The following is a 23,255-nucleotide window of genomic DNA, read 5'->3' as shown; positions in this document are numbered from 1 at the left end:
AACTGACCCCAAATCAACATACATATTTTGCCTTTAGCCACAGTGCTGTTTATCTGTCTAGATTGTTTTAGTGTTTTTTGTTTGGGAGATATGAGCTGTGAAGATGTCTGCCCTCTTTTAAATAAATTAGAAATAGATGGTACTTCCTTTGTGCTCAAAGTGTCAAAAATATATTCCTGAAATCTGAATTGGTTATTCAAGATAATCCATAATCCATCAAGATATTTCCATTATATTCAAGAGAAGGCAACCCTTACCAAAACCATCTAGCTGGATAAACGAGGATGATGGATTTTGGGGTGAACTGACCCTTTGTAAAGTAATTATTTGACAAAATTGCAATATTTAGGCTGTTTATCTGACTACTACTACTACTACTACTGAATACTGGGGTGGGTTTTGGTCTCTTATGATTCTCAATTATTTAGGCAAGACAACAGATCAGTGTATAAATAAATGAAAATGCTTTGGAATGTTTTCCAGTCATTGTATTATGCTATAAACACCCAACAGGGCTAAAGAAAACCAGCAAAACACATTTCAACCAAAGAGTGTTCATCAGGCAAACAGAATTGTTTTGTGTAAGGTTCTAGACTAAAACAGTAAAACATAATTTATTTCTCTTTCACGCCGACAGTCTTTTTCAAAGGTAAGCATCACTCTTCAAGTGGTAGAGACCTCATTTTAGAATGAATCTATTAGCTTGCTATACTTCTTGGTCCAGAATCTCAGAACTAATCCTGCAGTATTAATGTACCGTACACTATATAGACAAAAGAATCAAGACAGGCCTCTTTATGGGGCCCTTTTTCATTGGTTGGGCTAAGCCTGTTATTTCCAGTAAAGGGGAATCTTAATGCTTCAGCATGCTAAGACATTTTGGACAATGTTATGCTTCCAACTTTGTGGCAACAGTTTGTTGAAGGTCCTCTTATTCCAGCATGACTGTGCCCCAGTGCACAAGTCAAAGTCCATAAAGACATGTTTGGATGACCTCAACCCCACTGATCACCTTCGGAATGAATTGGAACAGAGACTGCGAGCCAGGCCTTTTGGTCCAACATCAGTGCCTGACCTCAGTATTGCTGTACTGCATGAATGCGCAAAAATTCCTACAGAAACACTCCAAAATCTAGTGGAATGCCTTCCCAGAAGAGCTACAAGCTGTAGTAGCTGCAAAGCTGTCTAAATATTTAGAATGCAGTGTTGTTAAAATCCCTGTAATGATCATGTGTCTCAATACTTATGTCTACATAGTGTACTTGTTTTAAGCACACAAAGATTAATTTGCAGCAAGCTCTGAGTAAAAGCACTGTGAAATGTTTCTGATGATTTTCACACTGAACTGTAGATAAGCTTTTTTCATTATTTCTTTTTTGTCACAAACATTTTAGGATGTTTACAGATCACCCCGCAGACATTGTTCCAAATTTTATTCTTTAGTTTACCATGTAGAAGCCCTCGAAGGCACCACCTTGTTAGGTGTAGAAAATAAAGAAAATCACTGCTGGGTGAAACCCAAAACTCTAGTAAAAAAAAAAAAGAAAATACCTCACTTCTCTCTCAGCTTATCACTAGAATATTGATGCGTCCTTATAATGAGCTTGTATTATCTATTTATGAAGTAAATTATTCAAAATACAGACATTTTTAATCAAGCCGGATGATCTCCTGGTGTAGACAGCAACTTACTAGATTTGTTGAGTCGAATGAGGCTGAGCTGCTCTGTCTGGCAGAGCCCGTCCTGTAACGATGACACTGCAGCCGGTCCTGGCTCCTCAGGTCCCACCTGCGGGTATCCACCACTACCGTCTGAGGAGGTGCGAGCCCCCGCACTCAGGCCTGAGGCGAGCTGTTGTAAAGTCCTTAGCAGCTCCTCTGAGATACAAGGCTGCCTTTGATGTCAGCAGCCATGTTTGGAGGAGCTCCGGGTGGTGGTGGTGGTGGTGGTTGTGTGTGTGTGTGGGGTGTAGTCTCAGTCCAAATCAGTCCCTCTTCCACTTCCACATGGGTTTTTTTTTGGGTCTCCACTTTCCTTCTCTTCCTTCCTTTAAATGCATACACAGGAAAACAAGGTCAGAGGAAGCTCACAGCATCAGATACACACAAGAATATTTGTATCAATTGTACAGACCTAATTGTTCTTACTTATTTAAACAGGGATTCAGCTGTCCAGCTTTCTTTTTGTCTTGAATAGAAAATACATTAATATACTAATCTGTTTCATCAGCTGCTTGATGGGAGTGCCGATATAAATGCTTGGACATTAAGCATTAATAAATGCAAAACCGTTTTAAACATGCACACTAGAAGAGGACCTGCGGCAGCATGTCAACATGTTCTCACTCCCAACTCGTCCCTAAGCTTTAAACTATGATGCTCTTCTTTTTTTTTTTTTTTTACAATAAATCAAGTCAAAACAACAATATAGCGAGATTCTTAAATTTCGACAAACATGACATTTTCATCTGATAATTATAAATGCCCCTGTCTGAGAAGAGAAATGGAAGCCGAGGTGACTGTGCCTCATTCTGGGAAATCCCCCAAATAACGTTCCTTTTAAAACTCAAAAACATGGCATTATTGCGGAACAGCTGAAGGTGGCATTAGAAGTCTAAAATATGGCCATAACAGATCATAAAATGATATGCCATACTGTATAACCTGAATCCATACCATACCAGCACCCAAGATATCCAGTGTTTGACGGTAAAAGTTTAGAGCTCTGAGCTTCAGTTGTGTGAAACTGTGTGAAAGTGTATTAAGCTTTTAATGATCTGTCACTGTATTACTGACTAATGATTGGGGCTTTCTGAGTTATTTTTGAGCTTTTTAAGCTTGATTCTTTCTTTATGTTGCATCTCAGGACTGATCTGACATTTGTTTGTCTGAAAAATGAACAGTTTCAGTGACGATGGTGGCTGCAGGTGCCCTGAGACCGTTGAATATTTGGGTTTATCAAACCCTTGCACATTCAAACTTGAATTACTATATCTCAGCAAAGCAACTACTACTCATCTGTGACCATTCTGTATTTTCAGTGGAAGTAGGCAACTCTACACATGTACGTAGCAGGAAAAAAAAGCCATCGACAACAGTTAGGTGTGGCCAGGACCACGAGAGACTGCACCGAAAGCTGCTGCTGCCTGCTGGGTGAAATTGGCCCCTTACCAATCCTGTGTCCTGTCACAGCTCCTGGCACCACACTGTAGCATGCTGTCTGTTTGTTTCATATTTTATTGAGATAAAATCTGTTTTTGACATTCTGTCTATCCCACATCTCCCTCTCATCCTCACAACTTCTCACCTAGACTTGCTATGAATGTATGCAAAGTTGCTCACACCTCCTATTGGGGAAGGGGTAGCAGCACGCAGTCTATGACAAATGTCATCTCTTGCTGTATTCAGATGCACTCAGTTTTATCACTTCTAAATTTCCAACTAGCCACAGTGTTCAGAAAGGTATTTTTAAATTAGAAAAACTGGGCTAGCAGCTGGGATCACAAGGTATTTTTTTTTAAAATGCTGCCACCCCCGAGCCACACCAGTAGATCCACCCCTGAGAGGCAGATGGAATTTCTGTTTGCACAGAAGCTAAACAAACAAGATTCAACATTTTGTTTAGAGGGCTACAGAGGTGTTTGTGGGTGTAGGTGTTGACAGGCTGGCAGTTACCCTCCGATTCCAGCTTTGATGCTAAACTCGGAAAGTCATTTACTGATTCCAGCTCCATAACTTAAAAAAAAAACAAAAACAGTTTTTACAAGAGTTTTGTATCCATCTTCTCGCCTCACTTGCAAGTAAACATACTTCCCAGTATGTTGCACTGTTCTTTCACCCCTTTTTTAAAAGTGATTCTTTGAGTAAAATAGCACTGACACAGCTCTACGATGCAAAGCAGAAACTACTTCTTAGATACATACAGCTGATATTGTGCAATGTTTTATGTTCTATACAATTACAACTAACAGATACATACACAATACATATTTTTTTTGTGGTGGTATGAGATTTTACACATTAAGATATATACAGATATACACACACACACACACACAATATAGATGCATACAGTACATTGTTCAGTAGAATACTTAACATAGTTTGGATTATTGTTGGACTCCTCTGAAGTACTCTCATTCAGTAAAATGTTCATTATCAGTGTCTTTATGTGACGCAACAGGGGAGCAAATGATTAGAATAAAATAAGAAGGGGACATGAGTTAAATGGTGCGATGGAGAATATAGAGCCAGCTGAGTCTGTAAATGTGTATGATGGCCAATTAAAATGTTGTGATCAACAGTGAGAGTGGCAGCACTGAGCTCAGGGAGCAACAAGAGCTGTGGATTCATCAGCATGAGCTGTTAAAATGTGATTATTTGTAGCTCTTAAGTGAAATCCTTGCTGTTCTGTATTCAGGGGAGGCTGAGCACATTCAGATTTTTGGAATTATTTTTGCCCATGCAAGGACCTAATGACTAAAAGCACCTTGTTACCTTGTTATAAATGCAATTAAATTTGACTTCACGAGTCATGTCTCCCACAGTGAGTCAAATTATGTAAAAAGACACAAACAGTACTATTATTTTAATAGATATCTGATCTGCCAGTGTTCCTGCCTCTCTACACAGTGCTCATATGGGGGCTGCTGACTTTGAAAAGAGAAAGGAAAAAGAGAATCAACATCGCTGCTATTTTTTCTTTAATTATTTTGCTCAGGAAGTCTGTGTGGGCTTTAATGTTTCTTTTCACTAATTGCTAGAATGCCAACTTTATGAGGAGATGTGTGGTTTCCTCTCCCTTCTTTCTGTCTCTCTGCCTACTTTGTTATTAGCAGTGGAGTAAATGTGTGATAGAGTAATTAGCCTAATGAGTTGTGGCATTTACTATAAAGATCCTTCTGGATTCTGTGCATCTTATTAAACAGCCAGAAAGGCTTTTGTTTTTCAGGTTAGGGATGTTGTGTTCGTGGCTGATGAAAGCTGAGTTGGCTCAGAGATGGAAACATGCACTTAATTGAAAGAGACATCATAACAGTACTTTTTTTTTTTTCTAAATGGAAATGTCCTTATGATGCTAACAGACAACTTGGTGTTTACCAGAATATGCTGTATTAAGGTCATACATTCATGAGTTTGTTTGAGTTAACTGCTCACTTGCTTTACATGTTGAGAACTAAGGGAATCGATGATAAGTAGCAAGACAAGTATATTTTACTCATCTGCTGTGTAGAGAAACACTCACTCCATTTCCATGGTCTATACTCTGTCTCAGAGTGCTCTTGCACTAATTGTCAAGAATAAAAGAAGCAGTCTTTTATAATCGCTTGAGACCCTTTTCATCAAACATACTGGACTCTGCTTGGCTTAAGAAACAGCTCTTTATCATATCTAACACATTTTATTGGCATCAGAAAGTAAAAGAAAACAGGAACAAAATTGGATTTAGTCTGTGTTTTGACAGTGGTGGGATCCTTTTACAAAGATGCCAGTATTGCAGTGTGGAGCCCTGTATGGTGCACATTATCATTCACTCCCCTCTGTAGTGGGTCTTTGCTGAAAGCCTCTCTCATGCTGGTCAGTCTGGGTATTTTGCATTGAGACTAGATTTAAGGTTTTGTGCGTGTGTATTTGTGGGAAGGTTAACATGCCTCCATGCTGACAGTCACCAAACTCCAGGAAGTACAGGAATTATTCTAGCTTTGGGTGTGTTTCTGCTTGTATATGCACTTGTTGTTAATGGCATAAAAGCAGTGAAGATTTGAAGACCTCTCATGCTGTACACATCAGGAGGGGGTGTGTTTAATTTGACACATCTTAGGATGGCGTTTTCCTCATTTGTGCTCGCCTCTGTGTTTGTCTGTCTCTGTAATGCACCATAAAGTCTGTTTATCCTCACTGACACAATGCATCAATGCATCCTCGACCACTGTGCTGCCTTTCCAGCAGAGCAAAGATGCGCTGTCTGACGGGCTTAGAACAGGCCGTGCCTCCTCCATTTAGCAGGTCAGCATGTGTTGGTGCTCAGCCGCTGCTGAATGCAGGAAACTGTGTCAAAGCTCAAGTAGTTTTATTGGCTGTTTCTTTCAGATACCAGTTTTATGAGTTTCCTCACTGCTTGACTTTGGATGAGAAAGGAAGCTCACAATTTTCTTTCTTTTTTTTTTTTTTTTTCTTTTTCACTTGGGAAACTTAGTAATGATTGTCATCGTTTCTTCGCATAGAGTGGTCCACAGCAAATACAGAAGAAAGTAGAAGATCATTTGTCTATTGCAGCAGTCATATAATATCCTTTGGAAACAGTTATCCGTTTGTGCTCAAATTTTCACCGATGAGATTTTTTTCTTAAATCTGTATACGATTGTGTGACTTTCAGTGAATGATCATCATTCATTCTGAACTTTTTTTTACTGAAACCTCAGTGGACATCTTACTGTCAAGCCACCACCATCTAGATGAGGGAAGACCTGATTTGATAAAAAATGTTCACACACTCATCTGAGTTATTACCTACTTATTACCTTTAGTTACCATGTACCATGACCATGTACAGTGCAGTCTTTGCAGTGCAGTGCACTTCTTTGTTCGGCCATAAATTCTTAATGCAAGTTATAATCAAGTCAATCAATTTTTGAAAAGTACAGAGAAAAGGAAACAGCATTTATTCAGATAGTGCCAGGCGTTTACACACACACACACACACACACACACACACACACACGCACACACACTTAGAGAGGGTGTGCTTCAGACATGTAGCCCGGGGAAACTGGGGCCTTGTTGGGGAGCATACACAGCAGGACTCCACCACAAACTGGCTTCTAATATACGGGGTTACGCAGGCCTGATTAGACTGGCAAACAGTGGGGAGCAGACAGAGTGAGAGACCTCTCTCTCTCTCTCTCTCTCTCTCTCTCTCTCTCTCTCTCTCTCTCTCTCTGTCTCTTTCTCTCTCCTACTCACACACAAACTCACATAAATGCATACCTTCAAACCCCACCCCCACCTCTCTCTGCACCCCTTTGGTGGTCTGTCAGGTTATTGTGAAAGCATGACTGCTTTGATTTGGGCTTGTTTTCATGCACAGCTCTGCATCTGAAGGTTTAACATTTTGATTGTCTGGAGAACACCTGATAGCTCCCGTTTTGGTGGCAGACTTAAGGAATAAGTTCTAGTGAGACCGGAGGTTCATTACCGACCTTGGAAATGTTAGCTGACTGGTAGGTTTAGTAGCTTTTCTGGAGCTTTTGACTGTATAACTTCAACACATGATGTATTTTATTAAGCCTTTTTGACACCTTAGGGTTAGGGTTAGGGCAGGGATGCCCTTTTGGCTAATTCTGATTTTTATCATGTATTTTTCTACATTTACACTGTCTCTTCTTAAATATACTGAACTAAATATGTGATGGAAGTGCAGATAGACAGATGTCCATTTTTCTGAGCTGTCTGGACAGAGTCTAAGCATGGTGTCCTACTTCTATTTTCCATTTTCCTATTTATGGATGGTGTTGTGCATATTTTCCCCAGAGTAACCAGGATTTGACAATAAATAAGTTTGAGCTTGTAACAGCCTCAGAACCAATGAATAACACAATAAACATTGACTTAACATGGCTATAATAAGTATTTTAAAACAATGTCTCAAAAGTTAATGTGAAAGAAATGTAAAAGTGGTCGCTTGCTTGTAGTGATGAACATGAGGAGAATTATCAGCTGAATTTGTATCTCCCATCAGCGTTATGGAGCTTAAGCTTGAACTTAAAAGGTGGTGATATGTCAATGCTTTGTTTAAAAAATGTATCCATTGGCCCCAAGAGACCAAACAAATTAAAGCTAATGTTTAAAAGAACTTAATCAGCTCATGATTAAGTCAAACTATGTCATTAATATCAATGTCAACTAGCTAAAATGTCAGCTAGCTAAGATTTTATAGCCTCGTCTCCTAAGAAGACTGAGCTTTGCATATTTTGCTTAAACCGCCTTAGGCATTACAACCAAACAAACCTGAGAGCTCATGTTGCTTATATTATGTTCATTAAGTGTCAGATTGACCAGCACTGGGAATGTGCAAACCTTACTTAAACAGACTGACAGGGAATGTTTTGCCATGTTAGCAAATGCTTGAAAGCTTGAATGCTTGAAAGTTAATTTTTGACCTTCAATACAGTATCTTAATGGGAAAAAAAATCATTTGAAGGTTTATTCAGATCCAGAACACCTGAAAAAAACTTGCAGCTTTCATCAAGTGACAGCTGAGTTGTCAACAGAATAATTTGATGGTTAGCATTGGCACCTCATAGTAAGAGGGCCCTGTGTTTGATTCCTGATCAGGGAAGCCTTCGTCTTCTCCCTGTGTTAATATGTTTTCCTCCATGTCCTCCAGTTTCCCTCTGTCACAATGTCACAAAATGGTGGACCCTCAGTGCAGACAACAACTGAGAGAATAAGATGAAAAAGAAACTTTATTTAACAAACTTACTCAAAAGGGAACAGAAGGAAGACAAAAAAAAAAAGTCCAAACAAAGAATTATCCAAATGGCAAGCAAAAACGGGGAACACAGGGACGGCAGCAAACACAGACAAACTGACAACTCACGAGGCATGTATGAGTTGTGAGTCAGTTGTTTAATTCACCTGACTCCTAAATATAACCAAGATTCATGAATCCCTCTCTTCATAAACCCGGATCTGTTGAGTCCTTGGCTACACTTGCTGCTACAACCCATAGAAATACCAAATTATAAATTGTGCCATTCACAATCTCTTTATAATCTACCCTATTTGTTCTAACTAGTTGTTAGTAAGTAACTGTCGTAACAAATAGCATAAATTACGTGGATTGCTACTGTCTTCATCATCAGGGGACTCAGGGAATCAAGTTAGAAAAACTTCCTGCATGGACAGAAACATAACTGATCAGATTATTACCGACTGACTCGAGTGAGAGTGCAGGACTTACTGTGCCAAACAGATCCAGCCTGCACCCTTAATTGTGCGGACTCTGACTTGCATGACCCAAGAGGACTTAGGAGTGGAGGTTCACTGGCAGGTTCTTGGTAATACTGGCTGAAGTGACTCAAAGAACTCAAGCAACTCGGCTCAGCACATTGACTGATCCGGAAGGTCCGTAGGCAGAACCAGATTTGCCAGGACAACAACATACACAAGGAAAGCACAGGCGTGTGTATATATATATATATATATATATATATATATATATATATATATATGTAGAGGCAGGGAAGCAATCAAAAAAAGAGGGAATAGAACAAAGACAGGAAGTGCAAACAAGGAACACTAGAACCAAAGAAACTTACCAAAATAAGACAGGAAATGTAAAGCTGGACAAGACACAAGAGGAAAAAAATTACAAAATTAAATAGAAAACCAATTGAGCTGAAACATCAGACCATGATACCCTCTGCCATCAAAACCTGACTCTTTTAGAACTATCAGAGTTAGGTGTTGCACCGTGCCAGCCCACTGCTCCTAAAAGTTGGATGGGTTAAATGCAGAATAAATTTCCGTATGGGAAATGATAAATGATAACTCGTCTCTTGTTTTACCTTTTTCATGTGTACTGCACTCTAATCAAATGTCAAAGTGGCACCTTCTTCTTTTTCTTCAGCCTTTGACTCACCATAAAGCAGATGTCACTGGAGCTGCTCCCTCACCTTCATGTTTAAATCATAACGCTCCCCCCACTGGCCTCTGATTCTCCGTTTTGAGCTTTTCATTGGTGACCCAGCACGATGCAGTGCTGGAGGGTGGGGACCGCGCTGACTCCACTCACTGGCCGTCCTGTAAATCGCTCTTTTATGGCCCTTGTAATGATCCCCCAGCCAGCAATCTCCACTCCGTCGCACTGCAGATAGAACCTGCCGCTTCTGGCAGCCAACATGAGGGTGGAGGGGGTCTCAGTTTGGTTGCAGGAGGTAGTGAGGGGACTGGAAAACACACATTGCATGACCGTGCACACACATGCACACACACACACACACACACACATATAGCAGACACAGGCGGCTATGTTCACGTCCATAAAAATGCATGCCTTTTCACACCCCATCTACCTTAATCCTGACTTCCTGTGTAAAGGTCATAGAAAGCGCAGAAGGGTAGTGTTTTTACCTCGCTCCAAGTTGGCAAAGTCCAACTGTGTGCAATGGTATATCGTCAAGGAGAGATGTTTTCTCATGCAGACCCTGATTACCTTGATAGCTTTAGCCTTTTACATCATGTATTCTGAGTCTGGCTGTTAGTAGCAGAGCACCAATGAAAGGCTAGAGTTCACAGTTACCATAGCACATCCGCCCTAAAGCTAATCTCAAAAACCCATAACGAGCCTTAACACGTCACGTCACATTTGACGGTTGTTTGTTCCTTGCTTTTTTTGGCGCACAGAATCTTCAGTGAGGCCAGTTGATCAGTTTTGCAGAACCCTATTGTATTTTTTCCCAGTTAAAAAAGCAAAATAGCAGGTTGAAAAATGTTTCTTTAAATATGTTTAACTATTGCAATTTTGCTTTATTTGCTCTGCATGTTGAAGAAATGTTTTACACATCTATAAATGAAGAAGAAGAAGGGAAATCAACTGCAAATATAATATAGTGTATGCAAATAATGTTCTGTTATTGTCTAGATAAAACTTACAAGTTGTTTACAGACTTCAGGATCATTTCAGCTCAAGCTCAACAAGTCTTTTGAACAAATTCATTTTCAGCAGTTTATTTCACTCCTTCTGGATGTTAATTAAATTCAGTGTCAGTAAAGAAGACATGCTTTAAGAACAGGAGGACCAAAGGAACAGCTGATGAATGAAAAGTCTCACTTGGCAGATGTCTTGTCAGATGTAAAGAATTTTGAGTTTGGACAGAATTAAAGATGTGGAATGTGAAATGTAACTACAGACTGAGCCGTCAAGATTCAACAAAGAGAGTTGTATATTAGTATATGTATTTGGATTGACGATGAAATACAGATTCAAGATTCACTGGGCTCACTCTCTCAGATCTCAAGTAAAGTGTCAAATAAATAACAATAAATGTCGGAGCAAACACTCTTTCAGTCAGATGGAGAGTTGGCAACCAGGCTATGACTCAGGCATGTCCTACCCTCCTATCACAGACTATTAACAGCAACAGATGACAGTAGGAAAGACACCCTGAATCACTCCAAGCATGCAATAAAACTTTACTCAAACCATATAAAACATTTTATAGGCTACATCTTCTCTTTAGGCATCAACTGGACTTTTTTTTTTCTTATTTTACCAACATAGCCAAGATTTCTCATCATAACAGCGCTCACCATGTGATAATGACACATATCTTTTTTTTTTTCTTTTTCACAAGATATATGATGATTTTGGCAAGAAAGTTACTGTTTACTATTTTGAAATGTGCTATGAATCTTAAAGAACCTGATGAAAAACATGATTTTCTTTTAAGGGTTGTGAGAGGCAAACGCTTGATGCACAGCATATTAACATCTTTGTGGCAGTTTTTCTTCTGTGTCCTACATGCAAGTCATTCTACTGTCATATGGATTATCCCCTTTAATTGCTGTATTTGCCTGTTTTTCAGCTGGCTGTTTTGTCTGTCATGCTCACACAGTAGTCTATATATTTACCAGCCAATAAAGGTGTAGCTCGACCCACAATACCCCTGGGATGTCAGGCCCTGCAGTGCCACTTCTCCTTGACAGCAGAAGTCTGTGAATAGATGTGTTAGTGTGCATGATTTGTGTGATGTTTAAAGCAACAACTTAAAGTGTCATTTATGTCAACACTCACGGGATGATTGTTTTATTCTTATAGACATTAACCCTCATAGAAAAGAAAAGAGAACTTAAAGTTAAATGATCTCACCCCACTGGCAGTATTAACCACTTTCTGTAATAAAAATAACACAAATAACTAAGCCTGAATGTGAGAGTAAATAACTTGTTAAGATACCATCTGCAGAGCTCGGAGTCACCCTGTTTGCTCTCACTTATAGTCCCTCCCTCTCCTTCACCCCCACCCAGATTCTCCTCCACCCCACCACAAGCAGACATTAAACAGACAAGGCAGAGGCTCTCCACTCTGCACGTGACCCTCCTGTTTAGTATTCCTGCCACGTCTGGCTGAGGGAGCGGCATTAAATTGGGATCAGGCAGATTAGAGTATAATATAGACGACTATTAAAGGCTGCAAATGAGAGCCATGGGTTAGAGCCTGAGCGGGGACCCAGTCTGCCTCCATGTCGGTGCAGCCCCCTGCGAAGTACACTCACCACAGACATGCGCATGTCCACAACAATGAAACAGTATGAAATAAAAGTATGAGAAAAATTGGACCTCTAATACCTCATCATTACGCAAACAATTACGAGTAAGTGCACAAATCAGTTCTATTTACATGTGTTCTATTCAGTGCATTTAACCTCAACATTCAGATTTTTAATTCATTGTCTGTTTTTAGCAACAACCTTCTTCACACTCATATATTCACCCATGGAACTGAATTACAGGTGTGCAAGTGACCAAAAGTTGCCTGTGCCTTCCCATGTAGGCTAGACTACATATAGGGGGCAGCTGTGGCCTAGAAGCGGCTTGTGATCAGAGGGTTGTTGGTTCGATTACCCCACCAGATGGGCAGGCCAAATTTGTGTGTGGTGAAGTGATTAATGAGAGAAAATGCCCCCCCCCTCATTAGCTGGCTGATGTGCCCTTGAGCAAGGCACTTAACCCCCAATTTGCACCCTGGGTGCTTGATAGCTGCAGCCCACTGCTCCTGTGTGTGTTTCACTGCATGTAATTTGCTGGGTGTTGCATGTGTGTGTTCAACTAAGGATGGGTTACATGCAGAGGACAAATTCAGTGTGTGTATGTAAAAATATATATATTGACAATAAAGCCATTCTTCTTCTTCTTCTTAAAATTATGCTGCTTTCACACTTGTAGATTTGTTCATTTGGTTAGGACCAAAAAACAAAAAAAATCCTGTTTTGTGTTCAGATCCTGGTTTGCATCCACACTGACTTATTACTAACAAAGTAAAGTCCAACACAAAATCAAATCCCTCTGAATGAAAGCCAGTCAACCTTGTGTTTATTTACCTTCTCTGGTGTCATAAAGAGCTCACCAAGATACGACTGGTTGTAAAATGTAACAGTCAGGACTTCTACTACTGGGCCTCCTCTATCATAAACAGTGACAAACAGCACGAAACTTGGGACAAACAAAGAGGCGTCTTGTGATTTTATGGGGGGATACTATGGAGCTCCCATAAAATAGTTTGGATTTTGAACTCATACAAGTCAAGTCCTGTGGTTGGTCTGCTTGTTATTTTTTTACACCAGTGAAGCGGACTGTCTTTTTTAGGTTGTCTCAGTCTGGTTGTTTAGTTCGACCAGAGTTTGATTGACAGCTTTCATAATAGCCTGAGTTCATTTGAACCAAGCCAAAGAAGTTAGTTGTGAAAACACGCTTATTATTGCAGTCTTTCAGAGGTGAAAAGAAAATCACTAAATTCAGTTTGCATCTTTAAAAATATCGTTATTTTAAAAACTGTGTTTTGTTTTGTTTTTCTTTTAGTTGGTGGCAGTATCAAAATATGTACTGTGACAAAAATGCACACCTTCTCTTGATACTGATCTGGTGTCTCAGTCGAAACAGGGAAAACAAAAAACATAGTTTGATGACTTAGTGATATAACGAAGGTCTTTTTAGATATTTTAGTGTGAAAATGTCACATAATATATCATATTATATTATATCTATATATGAGGACACAGTTCAGGATGTCCTGTATTTGAAACATACATGTAAAAGAATAATTCATTCTTATGTCAATGCTTTTTGCTGTTATTAAATTTGGCTTTATTCCTTCTAAGCCTTCTTGTAGGCTATACCCTATGTAGCCAAAGCCAATGGACGTGGAAATAATGAAATATGCCACTTGTAAGCAGCTTATGGGGCTTATACTGCCAAGAGACCTTATCATAATGAATTTGACATGGACATATTCTGAGAGGTTTGCCTAGGGTTTCCTTTAAATCAAAGGTAACACAGGACAGTGTGAGAGGATGGAAGAGGCAGAGTGCAGCATCTGGATGGAATAGGAGAGACCAGAGCTCACCACTAATAATTGTAGCTCTTTGGGGGCACAAATATTCATGTGCACTGAAACTTTTCATCGTCAGCCTCCTGTTCAAGTTCTTCTCAGATTTTATTGCACTGCAGTATTCCGTCACCCTGGCCATTAGGGCAGCAGCTTTCTTCCAAGTGGAAATGCTCAATAATTTGGCATGTACTGCACACAGCAGCACAGTATGGACCATTGCACAGTGTATCTGGGGGATCTTATGTGAGTGACATTCCCTATAAAAGGCAGATGGTAACAATGTAGGTGACACTGTGAGGACTAGCGCTGTCAGTGGACCATATCCTATCCACTTAAAGATCTTTTTTTTTGATCTCTAGCTGAACCTTGTCTGTATGTTCAGCATGTCCTTTAGGGAAATGTCATGGAGCTGCCACACTTTTAACAGAGCAGCGAGGGAGGGAGAAGGGTTTAGGAGTGGAGCTCGTATTATGTCTTGGATTCTTCTTCTCTTTTTAGACCTGACATCTTGTTTCCACCTGCACTATCCCATAAACAAGTTGGCCAGTTATACTGTACATCTGCACACCCACCGTTGATTTATTAGGCTCACACCCTTTTCTAAGGCTGTGGTTGTTTTGTTTTGTTTTGTTTTTTGTTTTGATGCAGGAAATGACCAACAGAGGTAAAAGTAGAGGTGATAAATTAAGGGCTGCAACAGCAGACTGAACTGCAACTATAGAAATGCAGTGAAATGAGGATTTTCAAAGCTTCACTTCGCTTGACACAATACCCAATATTTACTTCTAGCACACAATCAATAACGTAGACCTGAATTAAGATTAAAGTCAAATCACAGAAAACACAAACTACACAAACTGACGCATACTGTGCCTCTGTGTCTCTTCCTCCTCAGACATCCGTTGTTCCCGCTACTGGCCTTGTTGTTTGAGAAATGTGAGCAGGCCACACAGGGATCTGAATGCATCACATCAGCCAGCTTTGATGTGGACATTGAAAACTTTGTTCACCAGCAGGAACGAGAACACAAGCCCTTCTTCAGTGAAGATCCGGAGCTGGACAACTTGGTAAGCAAAGTGCTGTCACATACACGACAGTCGTTAGCTTAGCATGAGCTTCAGTCACTGTACATCGACTTTTCCTCGATTCTGTTGTAACCAATGGTGCAACATTCGTTATTTTAAGGATGTTGTATAACTGGATTGAAGAATAAAACAAAGAAAAATAAAGCTGTAGGAATACCTGGTTGTCTGCTACTCCTAATCATTCCCTCCTTTTTCATGTAATCTTCTTCATCCTCCCCCTGCACTTCCCCTTGCACAACAGCTAACAGTAATTGCAAATTAAGAGAAGGAGGATGCTGATCATGTTCTCTGAGAAAAGAGGGGGAGGAACTGAAGTCAGACTGACACAAAGACAGAGACAAGGAGGAAAAAAGTGTGCTTTTGCCATTACAGTACTTGGGATGTCAGCCTGACAAGTGCTGAACAGTCAATTAACCCTGCATCTGTGTGTTTTATGAGGCACTGGGTGTGGGCATCCCTCCCAGAGGGCACTAACTCTTCCACAAGGCAATAATGTTACACTGGGCCTGACTGGCTGCGATGGGCAAAGAGTTACTGGTCCCTTGATTAAGTGAGTGCAGTTTAATTAGCTGATTTATCTTCTCCTTGGCCAAGCACTTTTCTGTCCATTCTGTTGACCTTGAGTTGTGACTTTGAGAGAGTGCACTACAATGTTCAGCACAGAGTTGAGAAAAGCCAGACTGTTGATGGTCAGATAACTGCTGAAGAGAAGAAAGTACAGAATTACATGGATGCTGTGTATTCACTGAGAGATTTGAATCTTGTCATAGTTTTACACATTTTATGTTCATGGTCAAGAGCTTTTTCCGTCAATGTCATCTTCCTCCACCGTAAGAGGTTCCCCTAACATGATTTTTCTTGATTTTCTTGTTTTGCAAGTTAGTGGCAAATAACTTACTCACCAGGGGAAAAATGCTTTGTTTTTGAGTTGAATTCAGACATGAAGCGCCTGGCTTACTGCTGTACAATAATGGCTGATTTATAACCTTACATAATACAGTGACAGTAATTGGGTTTAGAAAATAACTAAAGGATTTGAAATTATTTTTTTACAACTGATTTTAGGTTGTAAATTAATTCTGAACGTTTAGAAACAGCATGCTTTACAAAACACTGATTAGTTTTCAAAGCTTTCAGCTGCATAGTCAAAAATCTGAAAGTCTGCATTCCCTGAAGAAGACCGTGAGATGCTATTTTGTTACTGTGAAAAGTAAAAATCCAAAATGTCAATCTCACCAAGCCCCCCCTGTTAAATAGATTCCTGTCTATGGTAGAAATACAGGAGAGGTTACTGATTGTAACAAAGGTTTCGAAAGATCCAAAGCATAAACGTTGGCTGTAATGTTGGGTTATAAGAAGAGTGAAGAGGTACTCTCTGTAGCACAGTAAATATTAGTTTGAGTAAGATGTTTCTGGGGGCGGCACGGTGGTGCAGTGGTTAGCACTGTCGCCTCATCGCAAGAGGGTCCCAGGTTCGAATCCCGGTCTGGGCCCTTCTATGTGGAGTTTGCATGTTCTCCCTGTGCCTGCGTGGGTTTTCTCCGGGTTCTCCGGCTTCCTCCCACAATACCAAAAACATGCACATTAGGTTAATTGGCTACTCTAAATTGCCCCTAGGTGTGAGTGTAAGAGTGTGTGGTTGTCTGTCTTTGTGTGTTGGCCCTGCGATTGACTGGCGACCAGTCCAGGGTGAACCCCGCCTCTCGCCCGTAGTCAGCTGGGATAGGCTCCAGCTCCCCCACGACCCTGACGGATAAGCGGTATAGAAAATGGATAGATGGAAGATGTTTCTGGTCAACCTAATGAAGAGACATGTACTGCCAAAACTATAAACTACACATTTTATCATCCCCATCACCATCCAGCCTGTCTGTGGACAGACAGTGCAGTGGAAGCTCTGTCAGTTGATTTCAGCCTTTGAGAGGGTGAAGGATGAAAGGATTACAGCTCCCTGTGTACTTGTAATCTATATGCATCTCTGTAATAAACATTAAAATTGAATGCCGCTGCTCATCAATAACAGAAACTGCTGCTAATTTTGTTTCCCTAAAAACAAATAGACAAATAGTATGAACGCTATGGCTAAATGTTTTTGAAAAAAAAACACAAAAAAACAAAAAATGTTCAATTAATGCTAGTTGAAAATGAATATACCATCCCTTTAAAGCCCAATTAATATCTTAAACACATTTAAATCACTATTATTGAAATCATTTATCAATAGGACTTTAAACACACACACACACACACAGTAAATAAAAGCATTCATTTTAGTAGTATGTCGTTAATGGTCTGTCTCTGCTTTCTTCAGATGGTAAAGGCCATTCAGGTGTTGCGGATCCACCTGTTGGAGTTAGAGAAGGTCAATGAGCTCTGTAAAGATTTCTGCAATCGTTACATCACTTGCCTCAAGACCAAGATGCACAGTGACAACCTCCTCCGTAATGACCTCGGAGGGCCGTATTCTCCATCACACACCAGTCTCAACATGCAGCAGGTCAGTTATGAACTCTCCCTTGGCATTACTATTCCTTGATAGTATCCTGTTCTGAGTAGCTGTTACCAAGACACACCTGGTCATTTATTACCAGGTATAGTTTACTGTTGTGGGCATTTGAGTCACAAACAACAGTACTCACTAGTGTCTCTCTGTGATCCCCCAGGAACTAATTCAGACCTCCTCTCCATCCATGACCTCTGTCTCCAGCTCTGTTAACCCTTCAGGGATTGTGGTGCCTGCTGGGGGTTTGCAACAGGGCAATGTCGCCATGACGACAATCAACTCTCAAGTGGTGTCAGGTGAGCATGTGACTATACACGCTAACATTACAATGCTAAGACCCTGACACATACAATATTCATTTTGGATAGTATCAGTGCTCTAATGCAGTGTGGTATAGAGGACAGGATTTCTGACTCCTCAGAGTAAAATCTGCTAATAACTTCCATCCATTTATTCAGGTTTTACAATGCACCAATTTCTGGACATGTCCAGTGTTATCATCAGTCACAACAGAGTCATCAGTCTTACATCGTATTTGCATGTGCCTTCACTTGACTTTTTTCTTGAAAATAAAGGGACAAAGGTGGTGGACCTTTGACCTTTGAGCCAAAATGAAACCATTTTCAACTCTGAGATTTTGAGAGAGAACAGCATTGCAAGTATCCCTTCTACTTTAAGCTACTATTATTCTCTGTATTCAGGTCTAAGCCAGGACACCATAGTTGCTAAAACACATCTTAAACAAAATGCTGCTATGTGGCCTAAATACCAAACTCATTATTCAATCTAATATGTTTCATGATTTGTATTATGATTATTCATTAACATTCTTCTTCTATACCTTGTTATTTTTTTTATTGTAAAGCCCTTTGCAAATGCATTGAAAAACACACTATATAAATACTATTACTACTACTATTACTACTACTACTACTACTACTACTATTAATAATAATAATAACATTCTCTAAAATACTGTGGATTAAACAGATTACAACAAGCTCTTGTAAAGGTACATGCAAACTGACAAACTGACTGACTGACTTGAGTGTCAACCATCCATATTTATCAAGTAGATAAAAGCATATATTGGAGAATAATCAGTTATTTCTGATTTCACCTTTCACACATACAGTACACACCATCCACAGTAAATCCTAGCATTTAAATGCTATTATTTTAATGTTCTGTTAAAATATAATAGTGACTGAGTTTTGTGTATATGTGTATCAGAGAGTCATAATAATATCATTCACTGGGTGCTTGGCTGATAGGTTCTTATAATGTCAAGGCTGTACAGTGAAATGTTAATCTTGCCCTCTGGAAATCCCTTTTAACCCAAAATAAATCAATACCTCCGCCTTTGATCACTACACACTGAAGAGCTCAAACAGACTGTGATGAGAGTGTCTTGATCAAGACTAATTAAGCCAGTAGCGAAAACACACTCCACTCCTCTTTTTATCTGGGTTAAAGGGCATTAATGCACCTTGAATTTAATCATTTTGTCTCTTGTTTGTTGTGTTTTTGTTTGCACGGCTCACAAGAAGTTAATAAGGCTCTGGTGGGAGTGCACATGTGGCTGGCAGTAGCTGCTGAAGCCACTTCATACTCATGACGGCAAATTATCCCCTCAGGTGGGACCCTGTACCAGCCGGTTGCCATGGTGACCTCACAAGGGCAAGTGTTAACGCAGACACTGCCGCCGGGAACCATCCAGATCCAAAACTCACAGGTAAAAGTGTCCAAACCGATGATGCTTTAGCCGACACGTTTGCTTCCTCCCTATGCCCTCACTACCAACTCTCAATTTGTTGTTATTAAAAGGGCCTCTTTACATCTCACAGAAACCCCCCAGGGTGCCTTTTCATTGTCTCTGTCTGAACACAGTCCCCCGCTGACAGACTAAATGGAAATTGTTTATTCTCATGATGTTCATGGCATTTCCAGGATCCTGCCAGGTTTGACTGTAAATGTCATGTACGGACATGCACTTAAGACTAACTTCATTTACACTGTGGATCAAATATTCTTGATTATGTGATTTACACGGATACAGGAAGTAAAGCTCAAAGTTAATACACAACATTATTATGTACAGTGTTATATACTCAACAAAGGCTTCAGAACAGTCAGACCTCTATGAATACCTGCAACTGGATTTTTTTATGACACAAAACTTAAATGCCACATTAAATGTTTTCGTATTTTTATATTTAGTCGATGCCATCTGAAAAGGCAGTTGTTTTAGGATATCTGGAAAACTCACTGAATGGAATGTTGTGGATGTCAATGAGTCTCCTCCTCCTCCTTGTATTCAAATTTAGCTGAAAGCTACATTGAAACAAAAGACACTTAACTTGCCCACACACTGGCATTACCACTATTTCTCTATGGGGAGAGCAGCAGCACCCAACTTAGCAGTACCCTTGGCACTGGACAGTTCTCAAAATTGCTCAGTTCAGGTTGTTTCAACTTAGACCTCACTTGCCACCGACCCCTCAAATTTCATCCAGTGATGTAACAGCTGTGTGTGACATACTTAGTAGCAGCACATGCAAGCACAGGAGGTAGCAAAGTAATTAAGGAAAAACTCAGTGTTTCTGGTCCCCCATTAAATACATACCCCAATCCAGTGACAAGGGCAAGAATTGTAAACAGGAATGTATGTAAACAGGAAGTGACCAGAAAACTTCAACTTTACAACAATAAATTCCATAGTGTTGTTTCATTTTATTTCATTGTTTCATTCACAAATTGTGATTTGTTTTTGCAGAAGAGGAATTCCAGAAAACAACAGTTATGAAGGGACACAACATCATATACGATATTAGATCTAATGGCTGCTGTCAATAGCTTTGTAAAGCTGAGTAAACGTTGTACTCAGTTATGCTTAAACATGGCTCCAGTAAAGCAGATAATTAAAGTATATGTTAATACAGTGAATTTTCCCTTTTTTCTTTCCTTTTTTTGATTGTGGTTGACTTCCCCTCTTTACATTTTAACCATAACAGATATAATAAATATTAACATTTTTTTTTTTTAAAAAAAGTGAGTAAGTATATAAATAGATAAGTGACTCAAACTTTTTTCACTGCACATTTTTTACACAGGATGCAGCATTTGTTCCCTTCATGTTTTTAAGGCATCAGTAAGCTATTTTTAATACTTTGTAAATTAAGGAAGCACAAAACATTTGACCTGCATAATTGGTGCTGTCTTATTAAAAGACAGTTGCAACACAGGACTGAGACACCAAACTGACAGTGAAACAAAAGACCAACAAATGTAGAGCAGATAAGATGTTCGTCAAGAAAGAAAGAAACAAAAAACAAAACGGCTCATTTTCTTCGTAATTTTGTCTTTGGCCATAGCATTGGTAATATCTGTAACACAGTTAGTGTCATTGCCGTGAAAATTTCCAAAACACTTGGGGGCAGCATATTTTACTTGTTGACAACGATCATAAAGTATAACTCATTTGGAGAAAAACTGTACAAGAGTAAGTGGTACGAATGTACATGCTGCTTAGCAGGGTCTATGGTAATGTCCATGTTTTCTTTCCTTTTTTTGTTTGTTTTTTAATTTATAATAGATCACATTATTATTGAGCCACGAGTTGAAAATGCAGACAATAATTCAATTGATAAAATGTATTTTCCTTTTACAGTCACGTTTCTGCTCTTAACAGTGGTAGTAAAAATAGGATGAAAACAAAATGAGTGGTTTTGTCAACCACAAAGCTGTAATCCAAGTGGGTGGGTAACAGAATAGAATATAGGTAACAGAATTCAGAATTAAAGATTCAGCTAAGTTGGAATTTGAATGAACATGATTCAGTTATTTCTAAGCCTGGAAAAAGCACCCAGCTAGGTTGATGTAACATGTAACATATCACCGGTGAGGCCCTGCTTTGTCCGGCCTTGACAGTCTCAACATTTGCCTCTAGATATCAATAAAAAACCTGGGGAGCAGAGGAATTTAAACAGTGCTTCGTGTGCAGCAGCAGTGGCCCGAAGAGCAGCTCAGTTTCAGGCAGGTAATTCTGTGCTTGACAGTCAGAGGTGGCCTCGGTGAATAGCCATGACCCAGCTGAGGCAGAGTGTTACATGTGGGCTGGGAATTGAACACAGCCCCGTCGCTGCTTTAACGACAAGCCTCGAGTAATCACACTCTCGAGCTTGGTGCTGCCAATTAATTCGACCTCGCTTTCCCCCGGAACCCATGCGCTCTCAGGGCTGAGGGGGGATAAGAGGAGGGTTATCCACGTGACACCCAGCTGCAATTGTAATGAGTCTTGTTTTGTGTGGGGAGTATAAGGGGGGATAAGAGTGTGTGTGAATGTGTACTTATGGGCATTGTGTGTTCGGGGGGGGGGGGTTGTCTGTTATTTATCTCCAAGTCTGCCAGGATTTTTTCTCACTACTATGCTTTGCATAAAATTAATCAATTTTATTTTCTTTTGCAGAATTGCATTCTTTATTTCTTTATGCACTTTGTCCTGCGTGCTTATGCGTATGAAATTTTCATAAGTACAGGTATGCTCCCATCTGAAGTATTTTACCCTTCACAAATGGGCACCTTATTTGGAAAAAAACAGAAAAAGACTCAAAGTCGCTGTTACTGCTTGGTATAATGACAATGACAAATTAAAAAGAGTTGTCTCATGTAATTATATCACACATTTATGAAAATACAGGGAGTGCGTGATGTGATTCATTGCATGTGTATGAGTGTACGCTTTTCTGTATTTTTATTCAGAATATCAAATATAGCTCTTTGTACATAGTGTCAGAGCGGGTTTGGTAATGGTTTCTGTTGAGGGCCCATTGTGTTTCATATTGTCTGCCTCAGAGCACACATATACATTTATATCCACAATAAAATGAACACCCACATACTGGAATTTCTTTCACTGAGGAAAACTTGACTTGAATTCTTTTTGGGGAATGTGAAGCTAACGTGTAAACACAACAAATACAATCCTAACCTCAACCTTTTCCTTGACACCTAGCTCCAGTATTTAATGGTTTACCATGCGGAGACAAACGTTTTGTTCTTAAGTGGGAGATGACTGTGTAAATAGATTTAAGTGAGAGATGTAAGTGAAGAGGACTGTAATGCATTCATAATGCTTTGTGACTACGTTAATCAACACACATAATGGTTTCTGACGCACATCAATCAAATGCAGTAAGGACTGTTATAGAAGTCCTGGCAGCATTATCATTTTTTTGCATTTCAAACAATCCAGCATCTCAAGTGATTATTTTGTATAGGTGAGTGTAGGTAGTCATAATATATTGTAAGGCACATTGGTTTAGTTTGTAACTCGTAACAAGAGCACCGATGAGACATTTGAACTGATAATTGAAGTCACATCCATAATGTTCCATGGCTGTTGATATAGTAGATCAGAAAATATCATTTGTGTTTATGAGCATAGTCATAAACCATTATGAATGCATTACACACTGTACACTGCCTCATAACAGTATTTCCTGTCTCTAACATTGAGCCAATATAGTACAAAGGTTCTTACTGAAGATAAAAGTCC

At 39.7% G+C, this 23,255-nt stretch overlaps 1 protein-coding gene across 1 annotated transcript in view; it reads left to right on the top strand.

The window, feature by feature from the left end:
• Window positions 1–23,255, top strand: part of pknox2 (pbx/knotted 1 homeobox 2) — an 83,295-nt gene that overhangs the window by 46,103 nt on the left and 13,937 nt on the right. Inside the window, exons 5-8 of the mRNA XM_046411473.1 lie at window positions 15,006–15,177; window positions 17,507–17,692; window positions 17,859–17,994; window positions 19,336–19,433. Coding sequence (XP_046267429.1) covers window positions 15,006–15,177; window positions 17,507–17,692; window positions 17,859–17,994; window positions 19,336–19,433 — 592 coding nt within the window. The remainder of the gene's footprint in view (window positions 1–15,005; window positions 15,178–17,506; window positions 17,693–17,858; window positions 17,995–19,335; window positions 19,434–23,255) is intronic.

The sequence above is a fragment of the Scatophagus argus genome, chromosome 14, assembly GCF_020382885.2.
Source record: "Scatophagus argus isolate fScaArg1 chromosome 14, fScaArg1.pri, whole genome shotgun sequence".
NCBI classification, from domain to species: domain Eukaryota; kingdom Metazoa; phylum Chordata; class Actinopteri; family Scatophagidae; genus Scatophagus; species Scatophagus argus.
Note: the sequence above shows the minus strand (reverse complement) of the source record. Positions and strands in the feature narration are given on the sequence as shown.